Source organism: Abramis brama (genome assembly GCF_963993115.1).
Source record: "Abramis brama genome assembly, chromosome: 4".
NCBI classification, from domain to species: domain Eukaryota; kingdom Metazoa; phylum Chordata; class Actinopteri; order Cypriniformes; family Leuciscidae; genus Abramis; species Abramis brama.
The window spans coordinates 47,634,901-47,660,531 of record NC_139966.1 but is presented as its reverse complement, the minus strand read 5'-3'; the positions used below and the strand labels follow the sequence as shown (position 1 = coordinate 47,660,531).

The window sequence follows — 25,631 nt, the reverse complement described above, 5'->3', positions numbered from 1 at the left end:
ACTGATTCATTCGTTCTTCTAAAAGTCTGACAGTGAGTTCAACAAGAGAGCAGAATGTAAACAAAGTCTGTGATAAACCTTCATAGAGGATGACCTTCATTATAGCCTTCATAACTGTCAAATAACAAGACTTAACGTTAAAGACCACAACAAAATGAACGTTTAGTGCGTTTTAGTTCATGTTCGTTCATTTTATAGTCACAATAAATGCAACATTCAATCATCACAATATGTGAATCTAAATAAACTGACATGAGCCTTGCTATGAAATATCAGAAGAAAGCAACAACACATAACTACTTAAAAACGTAAATAATGACTTAAGAGCACAGAATAATGACTTAAAGTCTTAATAATAAGATAATGCAAGAGAAAAGCACTTTATCTGTAGTTTACTTACATGACAGTTGAGTCGCTCGCGTGACATCTTTTCTTCCTGAACTTTATCGCAGCGTGTGTCGGATTTGTTTGTTTATGGGCTGAAATATGTGTCGTTGAGTGACATTAAAACACTGTCATCTGCAGTTTATATAGTTTAAACGGTGTGCACGTGTTGTGGCCACTGTACCAAGCGTCATGTTGTCAAGCATCAGAAGCTGTCAGACTGAACCTGAAACTCGTTGACGCCGCCTAGAGGAGCGGATGGAAAACTGCACTTCAGTTTGAAACGACATGATCGAGGCGGCGGCCAGTTGTAGGTGAGGCTGAAATATCCATTTTCAAATATTTCCCGAAAAATCTATGATTTTGTCACGGTCTCGACCAGCAGAGCAACATGGATTTACTAGTTTTAGAAAATGAACCAGATCAGCTCTCAACTGATGGTGTAAAACAGATGATATGTGTTGAACTCAAAGGCACGTGCTCAAAGTGTAAACACATAAAAATACGGTTCAATTTTCTTCTTTTTGTAAGTTGTTTTGTATGTTTAAAGTAGCTGTTTGTCTGTCTGTAGTTATTTATAATGATATGCATCAAGTTTGTTCACAGTTAAAGTACAATGTCCTCGTGTTGTTGTGTCAGTTCAATAGGTTTAAGCAGTTTTTATAATAAAGCATGATTGGGTATTTGAAACATAGGACAGATCAAGACAAATCATTACTTATCAAAATGACTGTCTAAATCTATAAACCAATGCAATTGCTAATATTACGACTAAAATGTTGTGTCTAATAGTGTATTTACTGATTAAACAGACACAGGCTGAGATCAGATCAGAATAGTGTGTCAGCTGCTCCCCCTTGTGGACAATAAGTGTGTCTGCAATAATATATGAAAACAGCAGATGTAGGAGGACATGGGTTTTAAACACCTGCACATGGTAAAAGCTCTATGTCGCTTTCACGTCTTGTAGTAGAGAATGAATTTAACTGGGAATGTACCTAAATTGCCCTCCTAAGGGTAGAAATCCACGGACATATATACATTTACACGCAGCAGATAAGATATAGTAATACATCAGTAAGTTCAGAAGTTGATATTCAGTCCAACAGCATTGGGACTTTTGTGTCTGAGTTCCAGACAGACTGTCAGATTATTGTGGAGATTTTATTGATCGAGACACCAGTAGTTGGCGATAAAGTGCCATTCATTCAGTAACGAAACAAGTGAGTGACTCAAGAATCATTCATTCAACTGATTTGTTCAAAACATAATTCATTCAGCCATTGCAGGCAGAGAATGTGTCTCTATGAGCCACAGCTGATGTAAGACAGCATTTAAACACAGTTAAACAACCTGAAATTTGAATTTCTATGAAGTATAATATCGGTCAATGCAAATTATTGCAGAAATGTTTGGCCATGGAGACAAGTAATCTGCAAACAGGTCATGGATGATCAATTATTTGTCCTAAAATTTGTTTTACTGACTAAATACAGCATTAATGGGATCATGCACTTTCAAATCAATGCAACATCTGGTAAATAACCTCTTGATTTTTTTTCTTATTAGATGACTTCTGTTGGAATGGATCTACAGTGATGACTGTTTGTAGAGCTCAACTCCAGTCCTGGGAACCACAGTGCTGCACATTTTGTTTTGTCTCTCTTATTTAATAGCAGTTTTAGTTCATGCAGCTCTGAAAACGTGTTGATGATTTGAATCAGATCAGATGTATTAAATAAGGGAGACAAAAATGTGCAGTGCTGGAGCAGGATCGAGAAATACAGGTTTGCATGAGAACTGAATCATGGGAGGAGGATGAGTGTGTCATCTCTGGGTGGAGGAAGGTGGTTCTTCACCATATCTTCTCTGATGAAGCCTTGCTTGTACTCACAACCTCATGAAGTTGATTATTGACCTGTCCCAATACCCACACTTACGGTCTTGGCCACTTGACAGGAAGTTAAATGTACAAGACTGTCCTGGGTCTAATAAATGCCAAAGCTCATTGCCCTTAATGGACACTAAATCCACATTATCTCTAATACCATATTAAAGCGATATTTAAAGCGTATCCCATCATTCATCATGGAACTCAATAGCCCAAAATCTCAAGATGTTGATAACTTTAATTAGATGTTACATAAAATTTGCTTTGGTAAAATGCACATTTTGTTGGTGTTTTTTTAAACGTCTGCAACTGCTTTTTAATACTAGAAGCATCACAATTACTAAATGTGTTTTCTGTTACATAAGGACGACTGAACAGACATTTAAAAGTTTATTTTAAAAAGTGCTAAGTATTGCAAATGTTATTAAAGCTCTGTAAAAACTTTACACCACTATGATGTAAGTGTGCCCCATTGAATAAGAAAAATTCCACAAACACTTGGGCCAAATACAGGAAATACATCAGACTCCAGTGTTGGTATTGGGCCAGGCCCTATTTTAGTATGTCACCTTCTGATGATGTCTGTTTGAACTTAAGTCACCTAAACTGAGGTTTATTTGCCTAAACAGCATGTGGGAAAACAAGACGTTCTTACCGCTCAAAGTTAAGAATGTGTCGGGTGATTGTCCATGACCTCTTCAAACCCGGAGCGTAGGAGAATGTCTTTTTCTGTCTGTTCGAGAACACAAAAAAGGTAGTGAGTGGGAAAGTGTGTATAATTCTTTGTTTTAAATAATTAAGTTGACGACACCTGCTGGTCAGGTAAATATAATAAGAATGCAGTGCAAACATGTATTGACACCTCTTACAAACTGATTGCAGGTGTTTCCATTGTTATTAAATAAATGTACAAATCATTAAATCCCATTAAATATGAAGTGTTGTATTCATTTGTAAGGCTTGTTTTGTGTGTTTTTAAGAGGGCTTGGCTAATCAGGCCAGTAAAATACAATTAACTTTCACTCTCCATTTTTCTACACATGATCAAACAAATGATTGGTAAAAGTTTCAAAGCTGCATGAAGCAGTGTTACATATAAGAGCTGTAGACTCACCGGTGTCAGAGTCCCGACATGTCTTGATCACACTCCCTTACTTTCCCATCTCTGCTCTGCTGTCCTATGAATAAAAAACATTAAAAAGTTGCTCAAATACAGTCGAAACATTGAAATTATTTCATACAAATAAACACAAAATAATGCTAGAAATGATTAGGTGAATCATATTTATAAACCTGCAAAAATTGACAGCTTGGAAAACGAAGATGCAAAAAAATTAAAACGTCTTAAGAAATGTCTAGACAAAAATTGTTTACCTTTCTTAACAATACAAATTCACACATGACCCAAAAACAAGCCATGCCTCATCAGAACTTCTGTGGTGCAGAGGATAATCATTTGCCTTCAAACATGAGAGTCTTGGTTCAAATCCCAAACTGCTGACTTTTCCTTCAAATAAAACAAAACTGTCAATAAAAACCCATCCATAACGTTCTTCATCTCAACAGACTCAGTGGCTCCGTTGATAAAGCATTGGGCTTTAATCAAGGAGACCAGAGTTCAAAACCCATTATTGCTTGCGTGAAATTGTTGTGATTATATAAAACAAAGTGGCCAAAACACCAGCTCTCAGTGTGAAAGCCACAGTGGTGCAAGTGGCTAAACACATGTTCTGTGATGGTAAGAGTGCGCTGAAGTTAAGGTTCAAATCCCACCTCAGTTTGTGCTCCCAGCAATTTAAATTAAATTGTTATCGATAGTTATATCAAAGAAAAGGCCCTAGACACCACTAATAATTGTGAAAGTCACAGTGGTGCAAGTGACTAAACACACGTTCTCGGCTGATAGGTTGCGCTGGAGACGTGAGTTCAATCCCCACCTCAGCATGATTTATTGTAAAATCACAGGCCTCATCCAGGTGAAAAGTGAAATATAAGTTCCAGCACATGTCTTGGCAAGAGATCTGTGGCTCACAGGTAAGAGCGCTGCCTCACGGTTTCAGAGGTTGCTGGTTCGAGTCCAGCCAGATCTCCGCAATACGAGTGAATGGTGTATGTGTGAAGGGGCGGGGATGTTTCGGGTCCCCCCCCGAACCCTGTCACAATGTCCAGCAGGGGTTATGCTTCTTGATACAATGAATTTTTTTTAAGCTGACTAAAAATTTTGGCCCGCCGTCCCTTCCCCACCTATTTAGGTTCCCATCATTTGCTTTGTAAAGGTGTGACCCTCCAAAAAGAAAATGATGGTAACCTACATGTTTAGCGCCAAACAACAACATTCACACGTTAGAAGTCTTACCTGTCCATCAGCAGAAGTCCATCATTACAGTGAATGTCTGTCCACACGGCCCAGAGCTCTGCTTCTGATGACTGGACGCTCCAAACACATCCTGTATTCTGTAGAGGAAACATAAACACACACATTACTACATACTGAATAACTAAAACATCACAATTTAATGTCTAAACAATATGTTATCGGTTACATAAATTAAAGTCCTAAAGCTGTACAGTGTAAAAAAATATAATGCATAGTATGATCAATAATAATATTTTGGTTCAATCTCCTGTTCTTTTAATTAAGTCACTGTCTTACAGGCCACAGAACTACAGGAACATAAGAAATAGAAACAAACACCTCCTTCAGTTGTGAGTGCTGACCAAAAAAGAACGAACAGATGTTTTTTTTGTTCAATGCGATTTTTACATTATTTGGAACTTTTAAGGTCATGATTAGGTTTAATTCACCATAAACAATTAATAAAGAAAAATAAGATTACAAATCTAAGTATTAACGGGTCATAGTTAGTTATTTAATAGCTAAATTATAGATTATTACCTAAGGTTAGACTGTAACAACAGGGAAAAAAAAACAAGATTCATGCTTCATAATATGAATATCAGAGGGCGATTCATTCAAAGATTATAAAGCCATTGCAAAACAACAATTCATTCGTTCTTCTAAAAGTCTGACAGTGAGTTCAACAAGAGAGCAGAATGTAAACAAAGTCTGTGATAAACCTTCATAGAGGATGACCTTCATTATAGCCTTCATAACTGTCAAATAACAAGACTTAACGTTAAAGACCACAACAAAATGAACGTTTAGTGCGTTTTAGTTCATGTTCGTTCATTTTAGTCACAATAAAATGCAACATTCAATCATCACAATATGTGAATCTAAATAAACTGGCATGAGCCCTGCTATGAAATATCAGAAGAAAGCAACAACACATAACTACTTAAAAACGTAAACAATGACTTAAGAGCACAGAATAATGACTTAAAGTCTTAATAAGAAGATAATGCAAGAGAAAAGCACTTTATCTGTAGAGTTTACTTACATGACAGTTGAGTCGCTCGCGTGACATCTTTGCTTCCTGAACTTTATCGCAGCGTGTGTCGGATTTGTTTGTTTATGGGCTGAAATATGTGTCGTTGAGTGACATTAAAACACTGTCATCTGCAGTTTATATAGTTTAAACGGTGTGCACGTGTTGTGGCCACTGTACCAAGCGTCATGTTGTCAAGCATCAGAAGCTGTCAGACTGAACCTGAAACTCGTTGACGCCGCCTAGAGGAGCGGATGGAAAACTGCACTTCAGTTTGAAACGACATGATCGAGGCGGCGGCCAGTTGTAGGTGAGGCTGAAATATCCATTTTCAAATATTTTCCGAAATATCTATGGTTTTGTCACGGTCTCGACCAGCAGAGCAACATAGATCTACCAGTTTTAGAAAATGAACCAGATCAGCTCTCAACTGATGGTGTAAAACAGATGATATGTGTTGAACTCAAAGGCACGTGCTCAAAGTGTAAAGATATAAAATACGGTTCGATGTTCTTCTGTTTGTAAGTTTTTTGTTTGTTTGTTTGTTTGTTTAAAGTAAGTTAGCTGTTTGTCTGTCTGTAGTTATTTATAATGATATGCATCAAGTTTGTTCACAGTTAAAGTACAATGTCCTCGTGTTGTTGTGTCAGTTCAAGTAGGTTTAAGCAGTTTTTATATTAAAGCATGATTGGGTATTTGAAACATAGGACAAATCATTACTTATCAAAATGACTGTCTAAATCTATAAACCAATGCAATTGCTAATATTACGACTAAAATGTTGTGTCTAATAGTGGCTATTTACTGATTAAACAGACACAGGCTGAGATCAGACCAGAATAGTGTGTCAGCTGCTCCCCCTTGTGGACAATAAGTGTGTCTGCAATAATATATGAAAACAGCAGATGTAGGAGGACATGGGTTTTATGCCTCGTTTCCACTGAGCAGTACGGTACGGTTCGGGTCTGTTAACCATGATCTGGCTCGCGTTTCCACTGCCAACAGTGCCCTTACTTGATAGGCGTGGTGTTTCGATCGACGTCATTTTCGCGCGAAGAAGAACATAGTAAACTACAATGGATGACATACAGCAGATCTTGTTCTTGCTCCTCGACATGTTTGTCACAAGAAGACAAGCGCCGACATTAGGCTTTTCTCAATATCAAGTACGCAAAGTTTGTACTTGCCATGTGCGACTCCTACATGCAAATGGTACAGCGCGTTCTTAAAAGCGTCACTCAGCTCGCTCTGCTACTCCGGTTATCTCTGTTAACTTGCTCTGTATGTACATTTTAAGCAACAATAAAACGAAATATGTTATAAAACACCACTCTGCCTCTTTTCGTTTTCATTTAAATAAATTAAACATTATAGGGACACAAATGTGGTTCATGCGCAACGCATATTGATTATTCACTGCACGTTATTCGTTATTCTATTTATAACAAAACGAAATTTAAAACACAACCCTAACGTTACCTCTTTTCGTTTAAATAAAAATAAAATAAACATATTTCAGGCAATATGCACTTGTACAAATGTTGCAATAAACATCAGTGATAATCTTGTAATAAAAAAATGACAAGAAACCATATTTCTTTTTGTAAAATTTCAGTTTTATCAATAATAGCCAATATAAGTAAAAGGTACAAGAAGCTATACAATAAGAAATAAAGCAAACAATTCAGTCAAATATCCAAATGCGCTCTAGTCTAACATTACAACAGTAAAGTTAAATACAAATAGCCTAACATAACATTATAACGTTAATATGAAACTAAACTTAGCCCTCAGCCAAAACGATTGACAGCGAACGAATTATATATTCACGAGACCAAAGATCGCCCGTTAGGTCTACACAAGACGAATTATATCTCATGTTTAACCACTACCGTCAGCGGCGAACGTCAGAAGAACTAGCCGAGGAAAGGCTCATCCAGCCGGGAAACATGAGCGCCCGCTGACCGCATGGATCTCACAACCGGGGAAAAAAAAAAATCATCTTTATAAATAAACCACAGATTTGAGCTTTAAACAACTACATTCTCGCCTGAAAAACTCTTAAAATTACATTTCGTGATACAGTAACAGTAGTATTATATTAAACTGTATATTAAAAAATGGCGCTTCTTATGTTGTCATTCCCCTTGTAGCACGCGCAAGTGAGGATTCCCTGTCAACCAATCAACGTCCTGCAGTGAGTCTAGCTCCACCTTTTAGTACCGTTCCACTGTGCTAGGTACCCCAATGGAAGGGTACCTAAAAAGTGGTACGGTACGGTTCGGCATTTTGGTACCATTCACAACTTTTGATAGTGGAAACGCAAATAAATGCGTACCGTACCGCTCAGTGGAAACGAGCCATTAAACACCTGCACATGGTGAAAGCTCTATGTCGCTTTCATGTCGTGTAGTAGAGAATGAATTTCATTGGGAATGCACTTTCAAACCAATGCAACATTTGGTAAATAACCTCTGATTTTTTTTCTTATTAGATGACTTCTGTTGGAATGGATCTACAGTGATGACTGTTTGTAGAGCTCAACTCCAGTCCTGGGAACCACAGTCACCTAAACTGAGGTTTATTTGCCTAAACAGCATGTGGGAAAACAAGATGTTCTTACCGCTCAAAGTTAAGAATGTGTCGGGTGATTGTCCATGACCTCTTCTAACCCGGAGCGTAGGAGAATGTCTTTTTCTGTCTGTTCGAGAACACAAAAAAGGTAGTGAGTGAGAAAGTGGGTTTAGGTGAATCAAATGATTAGGTGAATCATATTTATAAATTACTAAAAAAAAATCATATTGCTAAAAATGTAAACATCAAGGAAATGTAGTGGTCTATGTCTTTAAAGAGCAAAAACAAAGATGCAGACATCAGTGGGAGTGATAAAGAGATGTGCTTCCATATAGGAAACAGGAATCCAAACCCCATAAAAGCTTGTAATGTTTTGTTGTTATTAAATCATACAAAATACCTCCACTCTATGTGAAACCCAAGGTGGTGCTAGTGGTTAAACACGTCCTTAAATCACAGAAACAAAAAACAAGCCATGCCTCATCATAACTTCTGTAGTGCAGAGGATAATCATTTGCCTTCAAACATGAGAGTCTTGGTTCAAATCCCAAACTGCTGACTTTTTCCTTCAAATAAAACAAAGCTATCAATAAAAATCCATCCATAACACCCTTCAACTCAATAGACTCAGTGGCTCAGTTGATAAAGCATTGGGGTTTAATCAAGGAGACTAGAGTTCAAGTCCCATTCTAGCTTATGTTGAATTGTTGTGATTATATCAAAGAAAGTGGCCAAAACACCAGCTCTCAGTGTGAAAGCCACAGTGGTGCAAGTGGCTAAACACATGTTAGTTGTGGACAAGGTTGCGCTGGAGGTATGGGTTCAATCCCCACCTCATCATGATTTATTGTAAAATCACAGGCCTCATCCAGGTGAAATATAAGTTCCAGCACATGTCTCAGCAAGAGATCTGTGGCTCACAGGTAAGAGCGCTGCCTCACGGTTTCAGAGGTTGCTGGTTCGAGTCCAGCCAGATCTCCGCGATATGAATGAATGCTGTGGTGTGAGTGAGAAGGTGTGGGGGATCATGTCGCCCTCCCTAAGCTCCCGCACGATGTCCAGCAGGGGTTATGCTTTTGACTGGAAAAAAATGAAAATGGGTAATAAAAAAAAAATCCTCCGCCGTCCGCCGTCCCCCGTGGCCCTTCAAAAAGAAAATTATGTTAACCTACACATTTACATGCCAACAACACACACTGACATGTTAGAAGCATGACCTGTGCCTGAGCGGATGTCCGTCAAATAGTGAATGAGTCCACACGTCACTGGGTGTAACGGTCCAAACACATCTCTTATTCTGTGGGGCAAAGACATAAATCAACAAAGAGGTTACTCCATACTGACAGAAATTAACAAAGACGTCGCTCTATATTGTATAGAAACGCAAACTTTTATAATACCACAAACAATCTTCATTTACATATTTATTGCCCCAAAAGACATGAAGACATTACACCATTTTTTATACCTAAAATATAAAATAGTTAGTCTAAATAATGTAAATTGACTACAAAACTTGAATTCCTAAAGATGTGCAGTGTCAAATGACAGATTATACCAGGGTTCACCAATCTCGGTCCTGGAGGGCCGCTGTCCTGCAGAGTTTAGCTCCAACCCCAATTAAACACACCTGAACCAGCTAATCAAGGTCTCACTAGGCATACTAGAAACTTTCAAACAGGTGTGTTGGAGCTGGTTGGAGCTAAACTCTGCAGGACAGCGGCCCTCCAGGACCGAGATTGGTGAACCATGGATTATACTAAACCTCAGTAATACTGTAATAATTCAATATACTCTTCATCCTAGTTTAGTTCTGATGATGCTATTAAATTATAGGGGTGTAAATCGGACAGTTAATCACGATACGATATCGATTCTCTCAGCCAGCGATACGATATTTGCCGATACCTCAAAAAATTCTACGATACGATTACGATTCGATTCAGGGCTATATCGATCAATTAATCGATATTTAGATATTATGTGTCAAGTGTACACAACCAGTTATGTTTATTAACTCACACTAATACATGCAAAAATATATAACATGAAAGTTTAATTAAACTTTTTTTAATTAAAATTGCACACCCTCTCCCAATTGGGACATTTACAAGTTGTTTGTTACAAGTAAAAAAAACAAACATGATATATTAAAATGAACAAGAACAGAGTTATCTGTTTATTTTCATATATCATGTTTTATATATTGTGCATTTGAATATCAATCAAACTGCAGCTGGGTTGTTTTGATTAAGTAATAATAACAAAAAAAAATACAGGTAACTTATAAAATTAAAGTTTATTTAAAGTATTTTTATTTATTTTTTGTGGCAAAAGCAGATAACTCCACATTTCATGTTTCAGAGTTAAACAAAGCCAAGTAATTGCTATGATACATAATAAAACACTTAATCTTTGTAACGTTAATCTTCTCAGCTGATAGACGCCTGTCAAACTTTGTTGTTGTGATTAACGTACACGCAATACAGAGAGCTTTTCCCTCACCACTAACGTGCTGTTTTAGCAAGATTCCGTGAAAAAGTTTCAGCTTTTATTTTCCTTTTACGCCCCGAAGAAGATATCACGGGTTCATCAAGTTTTAGTCAGCTTTGACGAAACTCCTCTCAGCTAGCGCGTCTTTTCAAAGAGATCAGCAAGCAGCCTTGTCACCTGACCTGAATACTGCGCACTGATTCGCTAAAACAGACTTTTTGGGGCTTGTCGTTTCTGCTGTAAAACATGAACTCGCGATGCCTTGACAGTGGAAAATACCGGCTTTTGTGACAAAGGGTTCAGTCAATCTTGTCAGGCATCTATTTCAGCGGAGAAAAGTTACGCGAGGATGTGGAGTGTGTCAAAATAAAGGTACAGTATATCGATATTGTATGTGTGGTATCGATGCATCGTATCGTTAGACGTTTGATCGATGCATTGATCCATATCGATGTATTGTTAGTTACACCCCTTATTACTTTAATACATTATGCTACACTATAATAAACAACTGTCTTTATGTTTTCACAGCCTCTGGTTAATGTACTGCAGGATACTGGAAAATGTAGCTGTCTAAAAATTTTGGCCCTCCGTCCCTTCCCCACCTATTTAGGTTCCCATCATTTGCTTTGTAAAGGTGTGACCCTCCAAAAAGAAAATGATGGCAACCTACATGTTTAGCGCCAAACAACAACATTCACACGTTAGAAGTCTTACCTGTCCATCAGCAGAAGTCCATCATTACAGTGAATGTCTGTCCACACGCCCCAGAGCTCTGCTTCTGATGACTGGACGCTCCAAACACATCCTGTATTCTGTAGAGGAAACATAAACACAAACATTAGCCTACTACATATAGTATATATAAAACATTCAAATTAAGTTAAAATAAATGTAAACTAAAAAAAAAAAAAAAAAAATCTTAAAGCTGTGTGAAAATATGTTGCAAAGTATATGAAAATGATTTGTTCTCAGTTTAAATGATGCTATTATTTGAATTACAGTTTTACAGGCTACAAAAGGATAACAACACTGAATAGGAAAAAAAAAATCTTTAAATTGTAAAGAACTGCCCAAGTGAGAGTTATAACTTTGAGATGAAACCTTCCTTCAAACCACAGTAATCCTAAAAGACATGTTCCCAGCACATGGATTGATCCCTGACATACAAGTACACACACCAACTGATTCTATTAACAAGCATCAATCCACTAGATTATTACATACAGTAAGACAACTAACAACAACAGAGACTAAAACCACGATTCCTTATTATTCTACTTCATACATGTAACAAGAACGTACTCGGTTACTAACGTAACCTCGGTTCTCTCTAGAAGAGGGAACGAGTACTGCGTAATATCTTACGATATGGGGAAATCTCTTTTCCGCGAGATACTGAAGCCAAAAATTATCCTTAATTTTGGAATAATGTAAAACGCGTTGCGGCAGCATGCAGACATAGGCGAGACAGCTCGCGCGCCTATTGGCTGCTCTGCGGCAACTGCAGCAGCCTATCAAAAGGCCCCGTCGAAACGGGTGTGGCCTTGGGCTATAAATATAGCTTCGTCAGGCTGGTTTAGCTGGTTTTTCATCGGCCGGAGCGAACCAGAGCGTGTTGCAGGCACGGCAAAGATACGCAGTACTCGTTCCCTCTTCTAGAGAGAACCGAGGTTACGTTAGTAACCGAGTACGTTCTCTTACGAGAGGTTCTCTCGTACTGCGTAATATCTTACGCTATGGGGAACACAGTGTAAAACGCAGTGCATGCTGAGATCCAATACCAAAGTCCCAAGGGCAAGTGCCCGGGGCTCATATAGTACATGATCATCAGGGACTCACAGAGAGTCCAGGAAGAGGGGCTAGAATAGCATCATTCCTGTAATAAATAGCATCCTATAAGGAGCAATTATATTGATAGTGTTCCACACAGCCAGGGCGAAAAAACTCGGCCTGGTCTGATGAATATTATGGGTCTTACACACTGCCCATAGAGCTGCATGATCGATCAGCGAGCGTTGCTCAAGCATTTTCAGTATTCTGGGCCGAAAGCATCGGGGCAGACAATACCGATTTATTAGACCGAAAGCAGCTTAGCCTGTAAAGCGGGAACCTCTAGGTTATAAAACCTTATAAATGTAGATGGGGAGGCCCAGCCTGCCACCATACAGATATCTTGCAAGGCAATCCCACGACGAGGCCATGCCTCTTGTGGAGTGCGCTCTGACACCCAACGGGCACTGCAAGCCCTTTGAGGCGTAAGCCAGCGCTATAGCATCAACTATCCATCTGGATAGGCTCTGTTTCGACACGGCTAGTCCCTTAGAACGTCCGTTGAACGAGACAAAGAGCTGCTCTGTCTGTCTGAAGACAGACGAGCGAGACACATAAGCCCTTAATGCCCTGACCGGGCAAAGGAAGCTGGCGTCCTTCTCCTCGTTAGAGACCGGCAGGGCTGACAGGGAAATCACCTGAGACCTGAACGGTGTGTTGAGGGATTTAGGAACATACCCGTGCCTCGTTTTGAGTATGACTTTCGAGTCATTTGGCCCAAACTCCATACATGTCGCGCTCACAGAGAGCGCTTGTAAGTCCCCTATACGCTTTACTGAAGCGAGAGCCAGAAGAAACACTGTCTTGAAAGACAGGTGTTTGATATCTATTGATTGGACCGGCTCGAATGGGGCACCTTTCATGGCCTCCAGGACCGTAGAAAGGTCTCATATGGGAACTGAGGGAGGTCTGGGAGGATTTAACCTCTTAGCTCCTCTAAGGAAGCGAATGACCAGATCGTTCCTTCCAAGAGACTGGCCAAGCGTTGGTTCAGTGAACGCTGCTATAGCCGCCACATAAACTTTGAGCGTGGATGGGGTTCTGCCCTTATCCAGTAGCTCTTGCAGGAAGGAGAAAACCTCCATCACCCCACAATTTGGGGGTGAAAAGCCACGGGCTGTGCACCAGCTAGAGAACACAGACCACTTTGAGGAATAGAGCCGTCTCGTAGAGGGGGCCCTAGCCTGCGTGATCGTGTTTAACACTCCCTGCGGGAGGTCAGCGGTTACCCGTTGATGGCCCACGCATGCAGGGACCAAAGCTCCGGGCGAGGATGCCAGATCGAGCCCTTTGCTTGAGAGAGGAGGTCCCTTCTCACTGGTATCGGCCATGGGGCAGTGCTTGTCAGCTGCATCAGGACTGGGAACCAAGCCTGGTTCTTCCAGAACGGAGCCACAAGTAGCACTGAGCATCCGTTTTCCCTGATCCGCTCTAATACCTGAGGTAGGAGCGCGACGGGGGGAAAAGCATAGAGCGGGCAGCGGGGCCAGACGTGGGCCAGCGCATCCTTGCTCTTGGAGAAAAATCTCGGACAGTGAGCGTTTTCTTGAGACGCAAACAGGTCTACTTCCGCTCTGCCGAATGATTCCCACAGCAGCTGGACTGTCTGCGGGTGTAGAGACCATTCTCCTGCCGGAACATTGCTCCTGGACAGTCTGTCTGGTCCCACATTCAGGTGGCCAGGCACGTGCGCTGCTCTCAGCGAGCGCAGATTGTGCTGAGCCCAGACCAGGAGGCGTTCCGTCGTAGTTATCGTCCAAGTAGTTCAAAACTCGCATTCCCCGTAGTTTCAGGGGAGCGAGGGCCGCGTCCATGCACATCGTGAATGTACGGGGTGCTAGGGACAGGCCAAACGGTAGGACTGTGTATTGATATGCCTGGCCCTCGAAGGCGAATCTCAAAAATCGCCTGTGACGTGACGCTATTTGTATCTGAAAATCCGCGTCCTTCAGATCTATCGACACAAACCAGTCCCCTTGGCGAATTTGCGAGAGGATTTTCCTGGTTGTGAGCGTGCTGAACCGGCGTTTTGAAAGCACTCTGTTCAGCCGTCTTAGATCTAGAATGGGTCTGAGACCCCCGTCTTTTTTCGGTACCAGAAAATATCTGTTGTACAGACCCCCTTCGCTCTGAGCTTGAGATAAAGGCTCTATGGCCCCTTTGCTCAACAGTTTCGCAATTTCGGTTCGAAGTAGATGTGCTACTTCCTTTTCCACCGTGGTTTCGATTCGCGCCGTGCAACGGCGGGGGCGTCGAGCGAACTGTAGCGAATAGCCTCTTTTTATAATGTTCAGCACCCATTCTGATACCCCGGGAAGCTTCGCCCATGCATTTGCATGAATAGCTAGGGGTTGAATGAGATCTGGGCTCTGGCCGTGACATAGTGGCGGCCGGAGAGCTTTGGTATGCTGTAACATAGACGCCGTGCTTGCAGCGTTCGAGGCGGGGGGCGCGCTGATCACAGCGGGCAGCCTGCCCGCGCTCGACTCCCTTATGGCGGATAGCTGAGAGAGAGCGAGCGGGGGGAACCCCGTGGGGCTTGTCATGTCTGTGAGCGAATGTGGGCGCAGAACAGCGGGCACATTTACTGCAGTAAAAACAGTCGGCCTGAGCTGACTGTATGTGTGTTGGTTTCGTTTTTACAGAAACCGAGAGACATGCAGTGTGTAGTGTTTGTGGGCACTGGGTCGTGGGCACATTCACTACATTTAATGCGCAATCGACATGAGTCGATTTTATGTGCGCGAGCCCTGTGGGACGGGCTGTGTCTGTTTGTAGGAATGAGCACTGGGCAGTGGGCATTTTTTCTACACTCATAACACCATCGGCCGTGGGCGGAATACCAGGAAAAACACTCTTTGAGAGATTCATCTGGGTCGCCGAAAAAACGGCATTTGTGTGCAGGCAAGCGGGCCGTGGTACCGGCTTGTTTACTGCAGAATACGCTGGAACAGTCGCATTTACTGGAACTGAACGAGCAAGAAGTTTGGGTGGAAGTCTGGCCGCAGCGGGACTTGAACACCGACGTTTTCCTAGGCGGGCTAGGAAGACTTTGAGGCCTCGGGCTTTATCTCAACCTTTGGCCGTGGCCCACGTGGGGGTGGCGGCCGGTAGAGTGAGAGCGTGGTCTCGAGCTTCGGGCTTGTCGACGCTGTGAGGCAGCGGCGGCGGGCTGCGGCTGGGAGCTTCGAGCAGACGGCTGTTTAGAGCGGCCTGTCGCAGAGCTAGCGTGCTTCGGCAGAAAATGCTTCATGGCCTGTGACGTTTTCTGCACCTCAGCGAATCTGACCGCGAAATCTTTGACGGACGACCCAAAGAAACCGGCAGAAGAGATTGGGGCGTCGAGGAACGCAGCGCGCTCCGAGTCCGGCATCTCAGAAAGCGTCAACCATAGATGTCTCTCAGCCACGGTGAGAGAGGCCATGATCCGTCCTATGGCCTGTGCAGCGGACTTAGTGGCGCGGAGTGCAAGATCCGTGACGCTCCTTAAATCCGGCACGCAGATAGCTTCCGGTCCTTCCTCATCCAGCTTACGGAGAAGGTTGGCTTGGAAGATCTGTAAGGTGGCCATAGTATGCAACGCCGATGCAGCCTGTCCAGCTGCGGTGTAAGCGTGACTGTGCAGGGCTGAAGTCGTGCGACAAGCTTTAGATGGTAGCGCCGTCTTAGCGCGCCGTCCAGCAGAGGGCGGGCAAAGATGGGCTGCTACGGCTTCTTCCACCTGAGGAAGAGACTGGTACCCTCTGCTTTTAGCACCGTCCACCACGGAGAATGCTGCTGTTGCAGAGGTACGCACCCTGGCTGAGAAGGGGGCGCTCCAAGACTTTGCGAGTTCTTCATGAAGCTCAGGAAGAAATGGCGCGGGTCTTGAAGGCGGTGAAGCGCGGTCTCCTTGCAGGAAACAACCATCCAGCCGGTTGTGTGCAGGCTCCGTGGGCGTCGACCACTCGAGGCCGAGGCTCTCCACGGCCTGTGTGAGCAGGCGCGTCAGCTCTGCTTCAATGCTCGCCCTTTTCCCGGAAGATTCGTGAGCAGAGGGGGCGAGATCCACAGAGCTCGACCAATCCTCACTGCCCGACGCCAGGATAGAGCAGCTGTCCTCCTCTACAACTGCCACTTCTTCGTCATCATCCACAACGGAAGCGGCGGCGGACGGTGGCCGTTGTCCGGGAGTGATAGACTCAGGTGAAGCAGGCGGTGAAGCTGGTGGGCGAACCGGCGAGCTTGTGTCGGTTGGAAAAAAGTCAGCTTTTTACGGCGCGGCACCGCAGCGGGCGGGGGCGCAGTCTCGCTGAAGAATGCCAGGCGAGTCCTCAGAGTCACCATGGGCAATAACTCACAGTGAGGGCAGCCGCCGTCAGCGAGCATGAGAGCTGCATGATCCTCACCCAGGCAGGAAACGCAAATGACATGGCGGTCCCCGTCGCTGAGTGGGGCTCGGCACGAGCCACATAAGGTGCGAGGCATCTTGATAAAGACGCTCGGCTCTTTTAGAGAGGAGTGTGCGTCGCGGCGGCGAACACACACAATGCAAGAAAGGATATGATGCGCCGGATAGCGCAGCAGGAACAGTGGCAGAAGGCGGCGTGGCCAGCGGCTTCAGGTGTACGGCTCGTCCCGCTGAAATGCTTTCTCTGACGGCGTGGCTTCTTCTCTCTGGATCCAGCGATGCGTAAGCTCCGCTGAAGAGATGAAAAACCAGCTAAACCAGCCTGACAAGCTATATTTATAGCCCAAGGCCACGCCCGTTTCGGCGGGCCTTTCGATCATGGCTGCTGCAGTTGCCGCAGAGCAGCCAATAGGCGCGCGAGCTGTCTCGCCTATGTCTGCATGCTGCCGCAACGCGTTTTACATTATTCCAAAATTAAGGATCATTTTTGGCTTCAGTATCTCGCGGAAAAGAGATTTCCCCATAGCGTAAGATATTACGCAGTACGAGAGAACCTCTCGTAAGAGAACTACCCATTCATTTGTTTATCTAAAGTTCTGACAATGAGTTCAGCAAGAGTGCAGGTTGTAAACAAAGTAATCTCATGATGCTATTAATTCAATTACTGTCTAACAGGCCACAAAATGCTGAAAACACTGAACACACAGAACTTAAAACTAAAGCCGCGTTTCCACCGCAGGAACTTTCCCCAGGAACTAGGAACTTTGGGCTGGTACTCGATGTGTTTACACCAGAGGAACCAGGGTCTAAATGAAGTTCCGGGTAAATATTTCCCCCTCCGATAGTACCTGCTCACGAGGTAGTACTTTTTCAAAGTTCAGGAACTTTTAGGGGTGGGACTTGTGCGCTGCACAAGCTGATTGGTTGTGTTCACGCTGCATTTTGGTTGGATGACTCCACGCAGCATTTTATTTATTTTTAACCTCCCTTTAAAAAAAAATCTATTTCGGTTCGTGTCGTGGCTTCATGCAGTAAGAGTTGTCTGTCTACAAATATGGAATTTAATTTAAAAAAACTGGTGGACTGGCGACGAGTTTCAGGCTTTATTTTGTGGAAGAGGAAACTTTCTGCGCGTTCGTCCCAGCTATCTCACGGTCAATGTCCGCAATAGCTGATAACACACAAATGTTATATCTAACGTTAGCATTACGAGCTTACTGAACACGCTTTATCAGTGCTCGTCTCTTTTCTGCCACAGCTTTTATTATTAAGTCATTATGTTTACACATTGCAAGGCACTCCAAACCATGTTATAAATTTACTATAACAGGATTGAAATAGCGCTTTGAGGTTAGTAACAAACAACTATTTACAAGACTGTCCCTATTTATGATTGATAGACGGGGTTCAGGCTTTTTTTAAGCGTATTTGCGAAAGAGGACATTTTTGCGCGTTCGTCCCAGGCATCGATCTCACAATAACTGATAACATACGTTGTCTAATTTTATACGCATACGAGTTTTCTGAACACGCTTTAGTATCAGTGCTCGTCTATTTTGTTTTGTTAATTACCTCGTTAGTAAACCAATACATAACTGCAGCACAGTTTGAATCTCCTCCATACTTATTATAAATGTGGCGCTCAAAACTGATTACTGTCCGTCGGTCGCAGACTGGGAGGAGCAGTTGCGCGCAGTTTACCTTCCCGGTACTTTAGACCGCGGTGTAAACGCAGAAAGCAACCGGTCTGGGGCAAAAAAAGTTCCTGGGACAAATTGTTCCGGGTAATTTCGGTGGAAACGCGGCTTAACTCCCCATTCAAAGAAAGCCAGACTTACAAAACATCAGAACAATAATTAGAAAAGTGCAAAATATTGCAAAGTGTCTAAGTCACTGCTCTTTACTTTATTGTTTCATGCTTGTAGTAATATTATGATATTTTAATTAAAATACCATTTTAAAGGCAGTGTTTTACTCTCATATGCCAGTCATAACAGGAAGTAGAAGAAAAGCATGAAGCAGCAGGAGAACATCAGAGCTTCACACAAGACACAACTCCTGCTGACTCTAACATACATCCAGAAACGACTGCGATATCAGCTGAGTCCTTCTTATTCCTCTTTATAGTGTGAATATCAGAGGGCGATTCATTCAAAGATTAAAAAGGTAACGCTACAACTAGCGAGTGGTTTGCAATATAGTCAATTGACGAGAAATTGACTTCATGCTAAAAGTTACTTACAGGTGAGTCTTGTGACATACTCGGTTCCCTCATTTTATCTGTCTGTGTCTCGACTTTATTTGCAGTTGAGCTGGAATATGTGCTGTTAAAGTGACATTAAGAGCTGTCATCTTCTTATCTGCAGGATCTGCACGTGTTGTTGTGATTGTCATCAAGCGTCATGTTGTCAAGCAGCAGAAGTGTCAGACTGAAGGTGAAACCCGCTTCTGCCGCCTAGAGGAGCGGATGAAGAACTGCACTTTAATGTCGGATTATAGTGGCGAGATCACATCTGAGACTTTGAATCATGAAGCAGCAACAGAAACATGTTTAAATCCCACAGATGCATTAGACAAGCTCTGTGGCGCAGAAAATAATGGTTTGCCTTTGAATGAGAAAGCCTGGTCTTTTGTATGTATATATATATATATATATATATATATTTTTTTTTTTTTAATAGAAGAATAGAATATTTTAATAGAAGATTAGATTCTATTTCATTAGATTCGATTTGCGGCGATGTAGTTCACACAAATCACCACTGGAGGGCAAAACAATTTTACGTTTATTAGACTCGATTTGATCTGGTGTAATTCACACAAATCGCCACAGGAGGGCGAAAAAAAAATTCATTTTATAAGACTAGATTCGCTGTGGTGTAATTCACACAAATCACCACTGGAGGGCCAAACAATTTTACGTTTATTAGACTAGATTCGCTGTGGTGTAATTCACACAAATCGCCACAGGAGGGCGAAACAATTAAATTTTTACGAGACTCGATTTGCTGCAGTGTATTTCACACATATATCTACAGGAGGGCGACCTCTTTTAAGTTCATTAGGTTCGATTTGCAACGGTGTAATTCATACAAATAACCACAGGAGGGCGAAAATAATTTTAGTTTGACTTTTTTGCATATTTATTTATTTAGAAAAACAATAGGACAACAAAATTCACACACATATACTGATACAGTTGAAACAAAGAATAACTTAAATGATAACAATAAATTTATTACAGCGAATATATCAGTTTGCATATTTCAGTGTCAAATGTCAAATAGTAATTCACACATGACTCCTATAGAAATAAAAAACATTTCTATAAGAATAGATCTGGTTTTCTCATAACTGAATAATAAATCTAAAGAAATACTTAACAAGATTTATTGTGTGTTTATTTCTGGACTGAGTAGTCAATGAATTATCATATCAATCAATGATGATCATCTTTTACCCAGCTTAAACATACGCTAAGATAAACTTTAAAACTAAAACAACATCATTGCATCACAATCACTGTGGCTCAGTGGATAGTTGTCTCCCTTACCAACCAGAAAGTCCTGGTTCAAATCCAATGTTTGTTAAAGTTATTCATCATTTAACACAAAGCTCTGGATCAAACCTGTTCAAATCACTCATCATATCAGCTGTCTCAGTGGCTCAGGAGATAAAGAGTTGTGTTTCAATCACAGCATCTTGAGTTCAAATCTCACTATTGCTGACTTTCAATAGTTCTCATTAGACAAGGTGTCCTGAAAAGCAGTCATTGTCACAAAATCCATGATGGGCGAGTGGATAAACACACACTCTCTGAGGACAAGGCTGGGATGAAGACACAAATTCAAATCTCACTTTAACTGCTTTATTGGAAACTCTCAGGTTAACAGTGAAATATAAGTTCCAGCACATGTCTCAGCACGAGATCTGTGGCTCACAGGTAAGAGCGCTGCCTCACGGTTTCAGAGGTTGCTGGTTTGATCCCAGCCAGATCTCCGCGATAAGAGTGAAAATGGTGTGTGTGTGAGTGGCGCGCCCAAAGGAGGGGGATACCAGAGCGGTCTCCCCCTGGAGCTTCCGTCACAGTCACCAGCAGGGTTTATACTTTTTGGACAACTAGAAAAAAAAATAATTATTTATATAAAAATGTCACCCCCTCGTCCCTTCCCCACCCACTTAGGTTCTCAACATTTGCTTTTCAAAGGGGGAGGCCCTTCAAAAAGAAAATGATGGGAACCTACATGTTTAGCACAGTAACACACACATATACATTACCTGTCCATCATTACAGTGAATGTCCACACGGCCCAGAGCTCTGCTTCTGATGACTGGACGCTCCAAACACATCCTGTATTCTGTAGAGGAAACATAAACACACACATTACTACATACTGAATAACTAAAACATCACAATCTAAAAGTTAGTCTATATAATAGTTAGGCTAAATGTAATTGATTACATAAATTAAAGTCCTAAAGCTGTACAGTGTAAAATAAATAATACATAGTATGAATGCTGTATCAATAATAATATTTTGGTTCAATCGCCTGTTCTTTTAATTAAGTCACTGTCTTACAGGCCACAGAACTACAGGAACATAAGAAATAGAAACAAACACCTTCAGTTGTGAGTGCTGACCAAAAATGTTCAATGTGATTTTTACATTATTTGGAACTTTTAAGGTCATGATGAGGTTTAATTCACCATAAACAATTAATAAAGAAAAATAAGATTACAAATCTAAGTGTTAACGGGTCATAGTTAGTTATTTAATAGCTAAATTATAGATTATTACCTAAGGTTAGACTGCAACAACAGAAAAAAAAAAAAAACAAGATTCATGCTTCATAATATGAATATCAGAGGGCGATTCATTCAAAGATTATAAAGCCATTGCAAAACAACAATTCATTCGTTCTTCTAAAAGTCTGACAGTGAGTTCAACAAGAGAGCAGAATGTAAACAAAGTCTGTGATAAACCTTCATAGAGGATGACCTTCATTATAGCCTTCATAACTGTCAAATAACAAGACTTAACGTTAAAGACCACAACAAAATGAACGTTTAGTGCGTTTTAGTTCATGTTCGTTCATTTTATAGTCACAATAAATGCAACATTCAATCATCAAAATATGAATCTAAATAAACTGACATGAGCCCTGCTATGAAATATCAGAAGAAAGCAACAACACATAACTACTTAAAAACGTAAATAATGACTTAAGAGCACAGAATAATGACTTAAAGTCTTAATAAGATAATGCAAGAGAAAAGCACTTTATCTGTAACGTTAGTTTACTTACATGACAGTTGAGTCGCTCGCGTGACATCTTTGCTTCCTGAACTTTATCGCAGCGTGTGTCGGATTTGTTTGTTTATGGGCTGAAATATGTGTCGTTGAGTGACATTAAAACACTGTCATCTGCAGTTTATATAGTTTAAACGGTGTGCACGTGTTGTGGCCACTGTAACAAGCGTCATGTTGTCAAGCATCAGAAGCTGTCAGACTGAACCTGAAACTCGCTGACGCCGCCTAGAGGAGCGGATGGAAAACTGCACTTCAGTTTGAAACGACATGATCGAGGCGGCGGCCAGTTGCAGGTGAGGCTGAAATATCCATTTTCAAATATTTTCCGAAAAATCAATGATTTTGTCACGGTCTCGACCAGCAGAGCAACATAGATCTACCAGTTTTAGAAAATGAACCAGATCAGCTCTCAACTGATGGTGTAAAACAGATGAAATGTGTTGAACTCAAAGGCACGTGCTCAAAGTGTAAAGATATAAAATACGGTTCGATGTTCTTCTGTTTGTAAGTTTTTTGTTTGTTTGTTTGTTTGTTTAAAGTAGCTGTTTGTCTGTCTATAGTTATTTATAATGATATGCATCATGTTTGTTCACAGTTAAAGTACAATGCCCTCGTGTTGTTGTGTCAGTTCAATAGGTTTAAGCAGTTTTTATATTAAAGCATGATTGGGTATTTGAAACATAGGACAAATCATTACTTATCAAAATGACTGTCTAAATCTATAAACCAATGCAATTGCTAATATTACGACTAAAATGTTGTGTCTAATAGTGTATTTACTGATTAAACAGACACAGGCTGAGATCAGAATAGTGTGTCAGCTGCTCCCCCTTGTGGACAATAAGTGTGTCTGCAATAATATATGAAAACAGCAGATGTAGGAGGACATGGGTTTTAAACACCTGCACATGGTAAAAGCTCTATGTCGCTTTCACGTCTTGTAGTAGAGAATGAATTTAACTGGGAATGTACCTAAATTGCCCTCCTAAGGGTAGAAATCCACGGACATATATACATTTACACACAGCAGATAAGATATAGTAATACATCAGTAAGTTCAGAAGTTGATATTCAGTCCAACAGCATTGGGACTTTTGTGTCTGAGTTCCAGACAGACTGTCAGATTATTGCTGGAGATTTTATTGATCGAGACACCAGTAGTTGGCGATAAAGTGCCATTCATTCAGTAACGAAACAAGTGAGTGACTCAAGAATCATTCATTCAACTGATTTGTTCAAAACATAATTCATTCAGCCATTGCAGGCAGAGAATGTGTCTCTATGAGCCAGAGCTGATGTAAGACAGCATTTAAACACAGTTAAACAACCTGAAATTTGAATTTCTATGAAGTATAATATCGGTCAATGCAAATTATTGCAGAAATGTTTGGCCATGGAGACAAGTAATCTGCAAACAGGTCATGGATGATCAATTATTTGTCCTAAAATTTGTTTTACTGACTAAATACAGCATTAATGGGATCATGCACTTTCAAATCAATGCAACATCTGGTAAATAACCTCTTGATTTTTTTTCTTATTAGATGACTTCTGTTGGAATGGATCTACAGTGATGACTGTTTGTAGAGCTCAACTCCAGTCCTGGGAATCACAGTCACCTAAACTGAGGTTTATTTGCCTAAACAGCATGTGGGAAAACAAGACGTTCTTACCGCTCAAAGTTAAGAATGTGTCGGGTGATTGTCCATGACCTCTTCTAACCCGGAGCGTAGGAGAATGTCTTTTTCTGTCTGTTCGAGAACACAAAAAAGGTAGTGAGTGGGAAAGTGGGTTTAGGTGAATCAAATGATTAGGTGAATCATATTTATAAATTACTAAAAAAATCATATTGCTAAAAATGTAAACATCAAGGAAATGTAGTGGTCTATGTCTTTAAAAAGCAAAAACAAAGATGCAGACATCAGTGGGAGTGATAAAGAGATGTGCTTCCATATAGGAAACAGGAATCCAAACCCCATTAAAGCTTGTAATGTTTTGTTATTAAATCATGCAAAGTGCCTCAAATACCTCCACTCTATGTGAAACCCAAGGTGGTGCTAGTGGTTAAACACGTCCTTAAATCACAGAAACAAAAAACAAGCCATGCCTCATCAGAACTTCTGTGGTGCAGAGGATGATCATTTGCCTTCAAACATGAGAGTCTTGGTTCAAATCCCAAACTGCTGACTTTTCCTTCAAATAAAACAAAGCTATCAATAAAAATCCATCCATAACACCCTTCAACTCAACAGACTCAGTGGCTCAGTTGATAAAGCATTGGGGTTTAATCAAGGAGACCAGAGTTCAAATCCCATTCTAGCTTATGTTGAATTGTTGTGATTATATCAAAGAAAGTGGCCAAAACACCAGCTCTCAGTGTGAAAGCCACAGTGGTGCAAGTGGCTAAACACACATTCTGTGATGGTAAAGGTGTGCTGAAGTTAAGGTTCAAGTCCCACCTCAGTTTGTGCTCCCAGCAATTTAAAATAAATTGTTAACGATAGTTGTTATATCAAAGAAAGTGGCCAAAACACCAGCTCTCAGTGTGAAAGCCACAGTGGTGCAAGTGGCTAAACACACGTTAGTTGTGGACAAGGTTGCGCTGGAGGTATGGGTTCAATCCCCACCTCTGCATGATTTATTGTAAAATCTCAGGCCTCATCCAGGTGAAATATAAGTTCCAGCACATGTCTCAGCAAGAGATCTGTGGCTCACAGGTAAGAGCGCTGCCTCACGGTTTCAGAGGTTGCTGGTTCGAGTCCAGCCAGATCTCTGCGATATGAATGAATGCTGTGGTGCGAGTGAGAAGGTGTGGGGGATCATGTCGCCCTCCCTAAGCTCCCGCACGATGTCCAGCAGGGGTTATGCTTTTGACTGGAAAAAAATGAAAATGGGTAATAAAAAAAAAAATCCTCCGCCATCCGCCGTGGCCCTTCAAAAAGAAAATTATGTTAACCTACACATTTACACGCCAACAACACACACTGACATGTTAGAAGCATGACCTGTGCCTGAGCGGATGTCCGTCAAATAGTGAATGAGTCCACACGTCACTGGGTGTAACGGTCCAAACACATCTCTTATTCTGTGGGGCAAAGACATAAATCAACAAAGAGGTTACTCCATACTGACAGAAATTAACAAAGACGTCGCTCTATATTGTATAGAAATGTACACTTTTCATTTACATATTTATTGCCCCAAAAGACATGAAGACATTACACCATTTTTTATACCTAAAATATAAAATAGTTAGTCTAAATAATGTAAATTGACTACAAAACTTGAATTCCTAAAGATGTGCAGTGTCAAATGACAGATTATACCAGGGTTCACCAATCTCGGTCCTGGAGGGCCGCTGTCCT

At 41.3% G+C, this 25,631-nt stretch overlaps 1 protein-coding gene across 15 annotated transcripts in view; it reads right to left on the bottom strand.

The window, feature by feature from the left end:
• Positions 1-25,631, bottom strand: part of LOC311081952 (uncharacterized protein) — a 34,841-nt gene that overhangs the window by 6,578 nt on the left and 2,632 nt on the right. For 2 of the 15 annotated variants that reach the window (XM_084112664.1, XM_084112665.1), the window contains exons 3-12: positions 24,894-25,351; positions 24,295-24,459; positions 23,940-24,017; positions 19,197-19,409; positions 11,449-11,546; positions 9,456-9,535; positions 8,288-8,365; positions 4,632-4,729; positions 3,650-3,782; positions 3,390-3,453 (exon numbers count right to left, since the gene is read on the bottom strand). In XM_084112664.1, coding sequence (XP_083968790.1) covers positions 4,656-4,729; positions 8,288-8,365; positions 9,456-9,535; positions 11,449-11,546; positions 19,197-19,229 — 363 coding nt within the window. In that variant the 5' untranslated portion in view covers positions 19,230-19,409; positions 23,940-24,017; positions 24,295-24,459; positions 24,894-25,351 and the 3' untranslated portion in view covers positions 3,390-3,453; positions 3,650-3,782; positions 4,632-4,655. The other 13 variants (XM_084112670.1, XM_084112671.1, XR_014606056.1 and 10 more) reach the window with 12 other exon arrangements.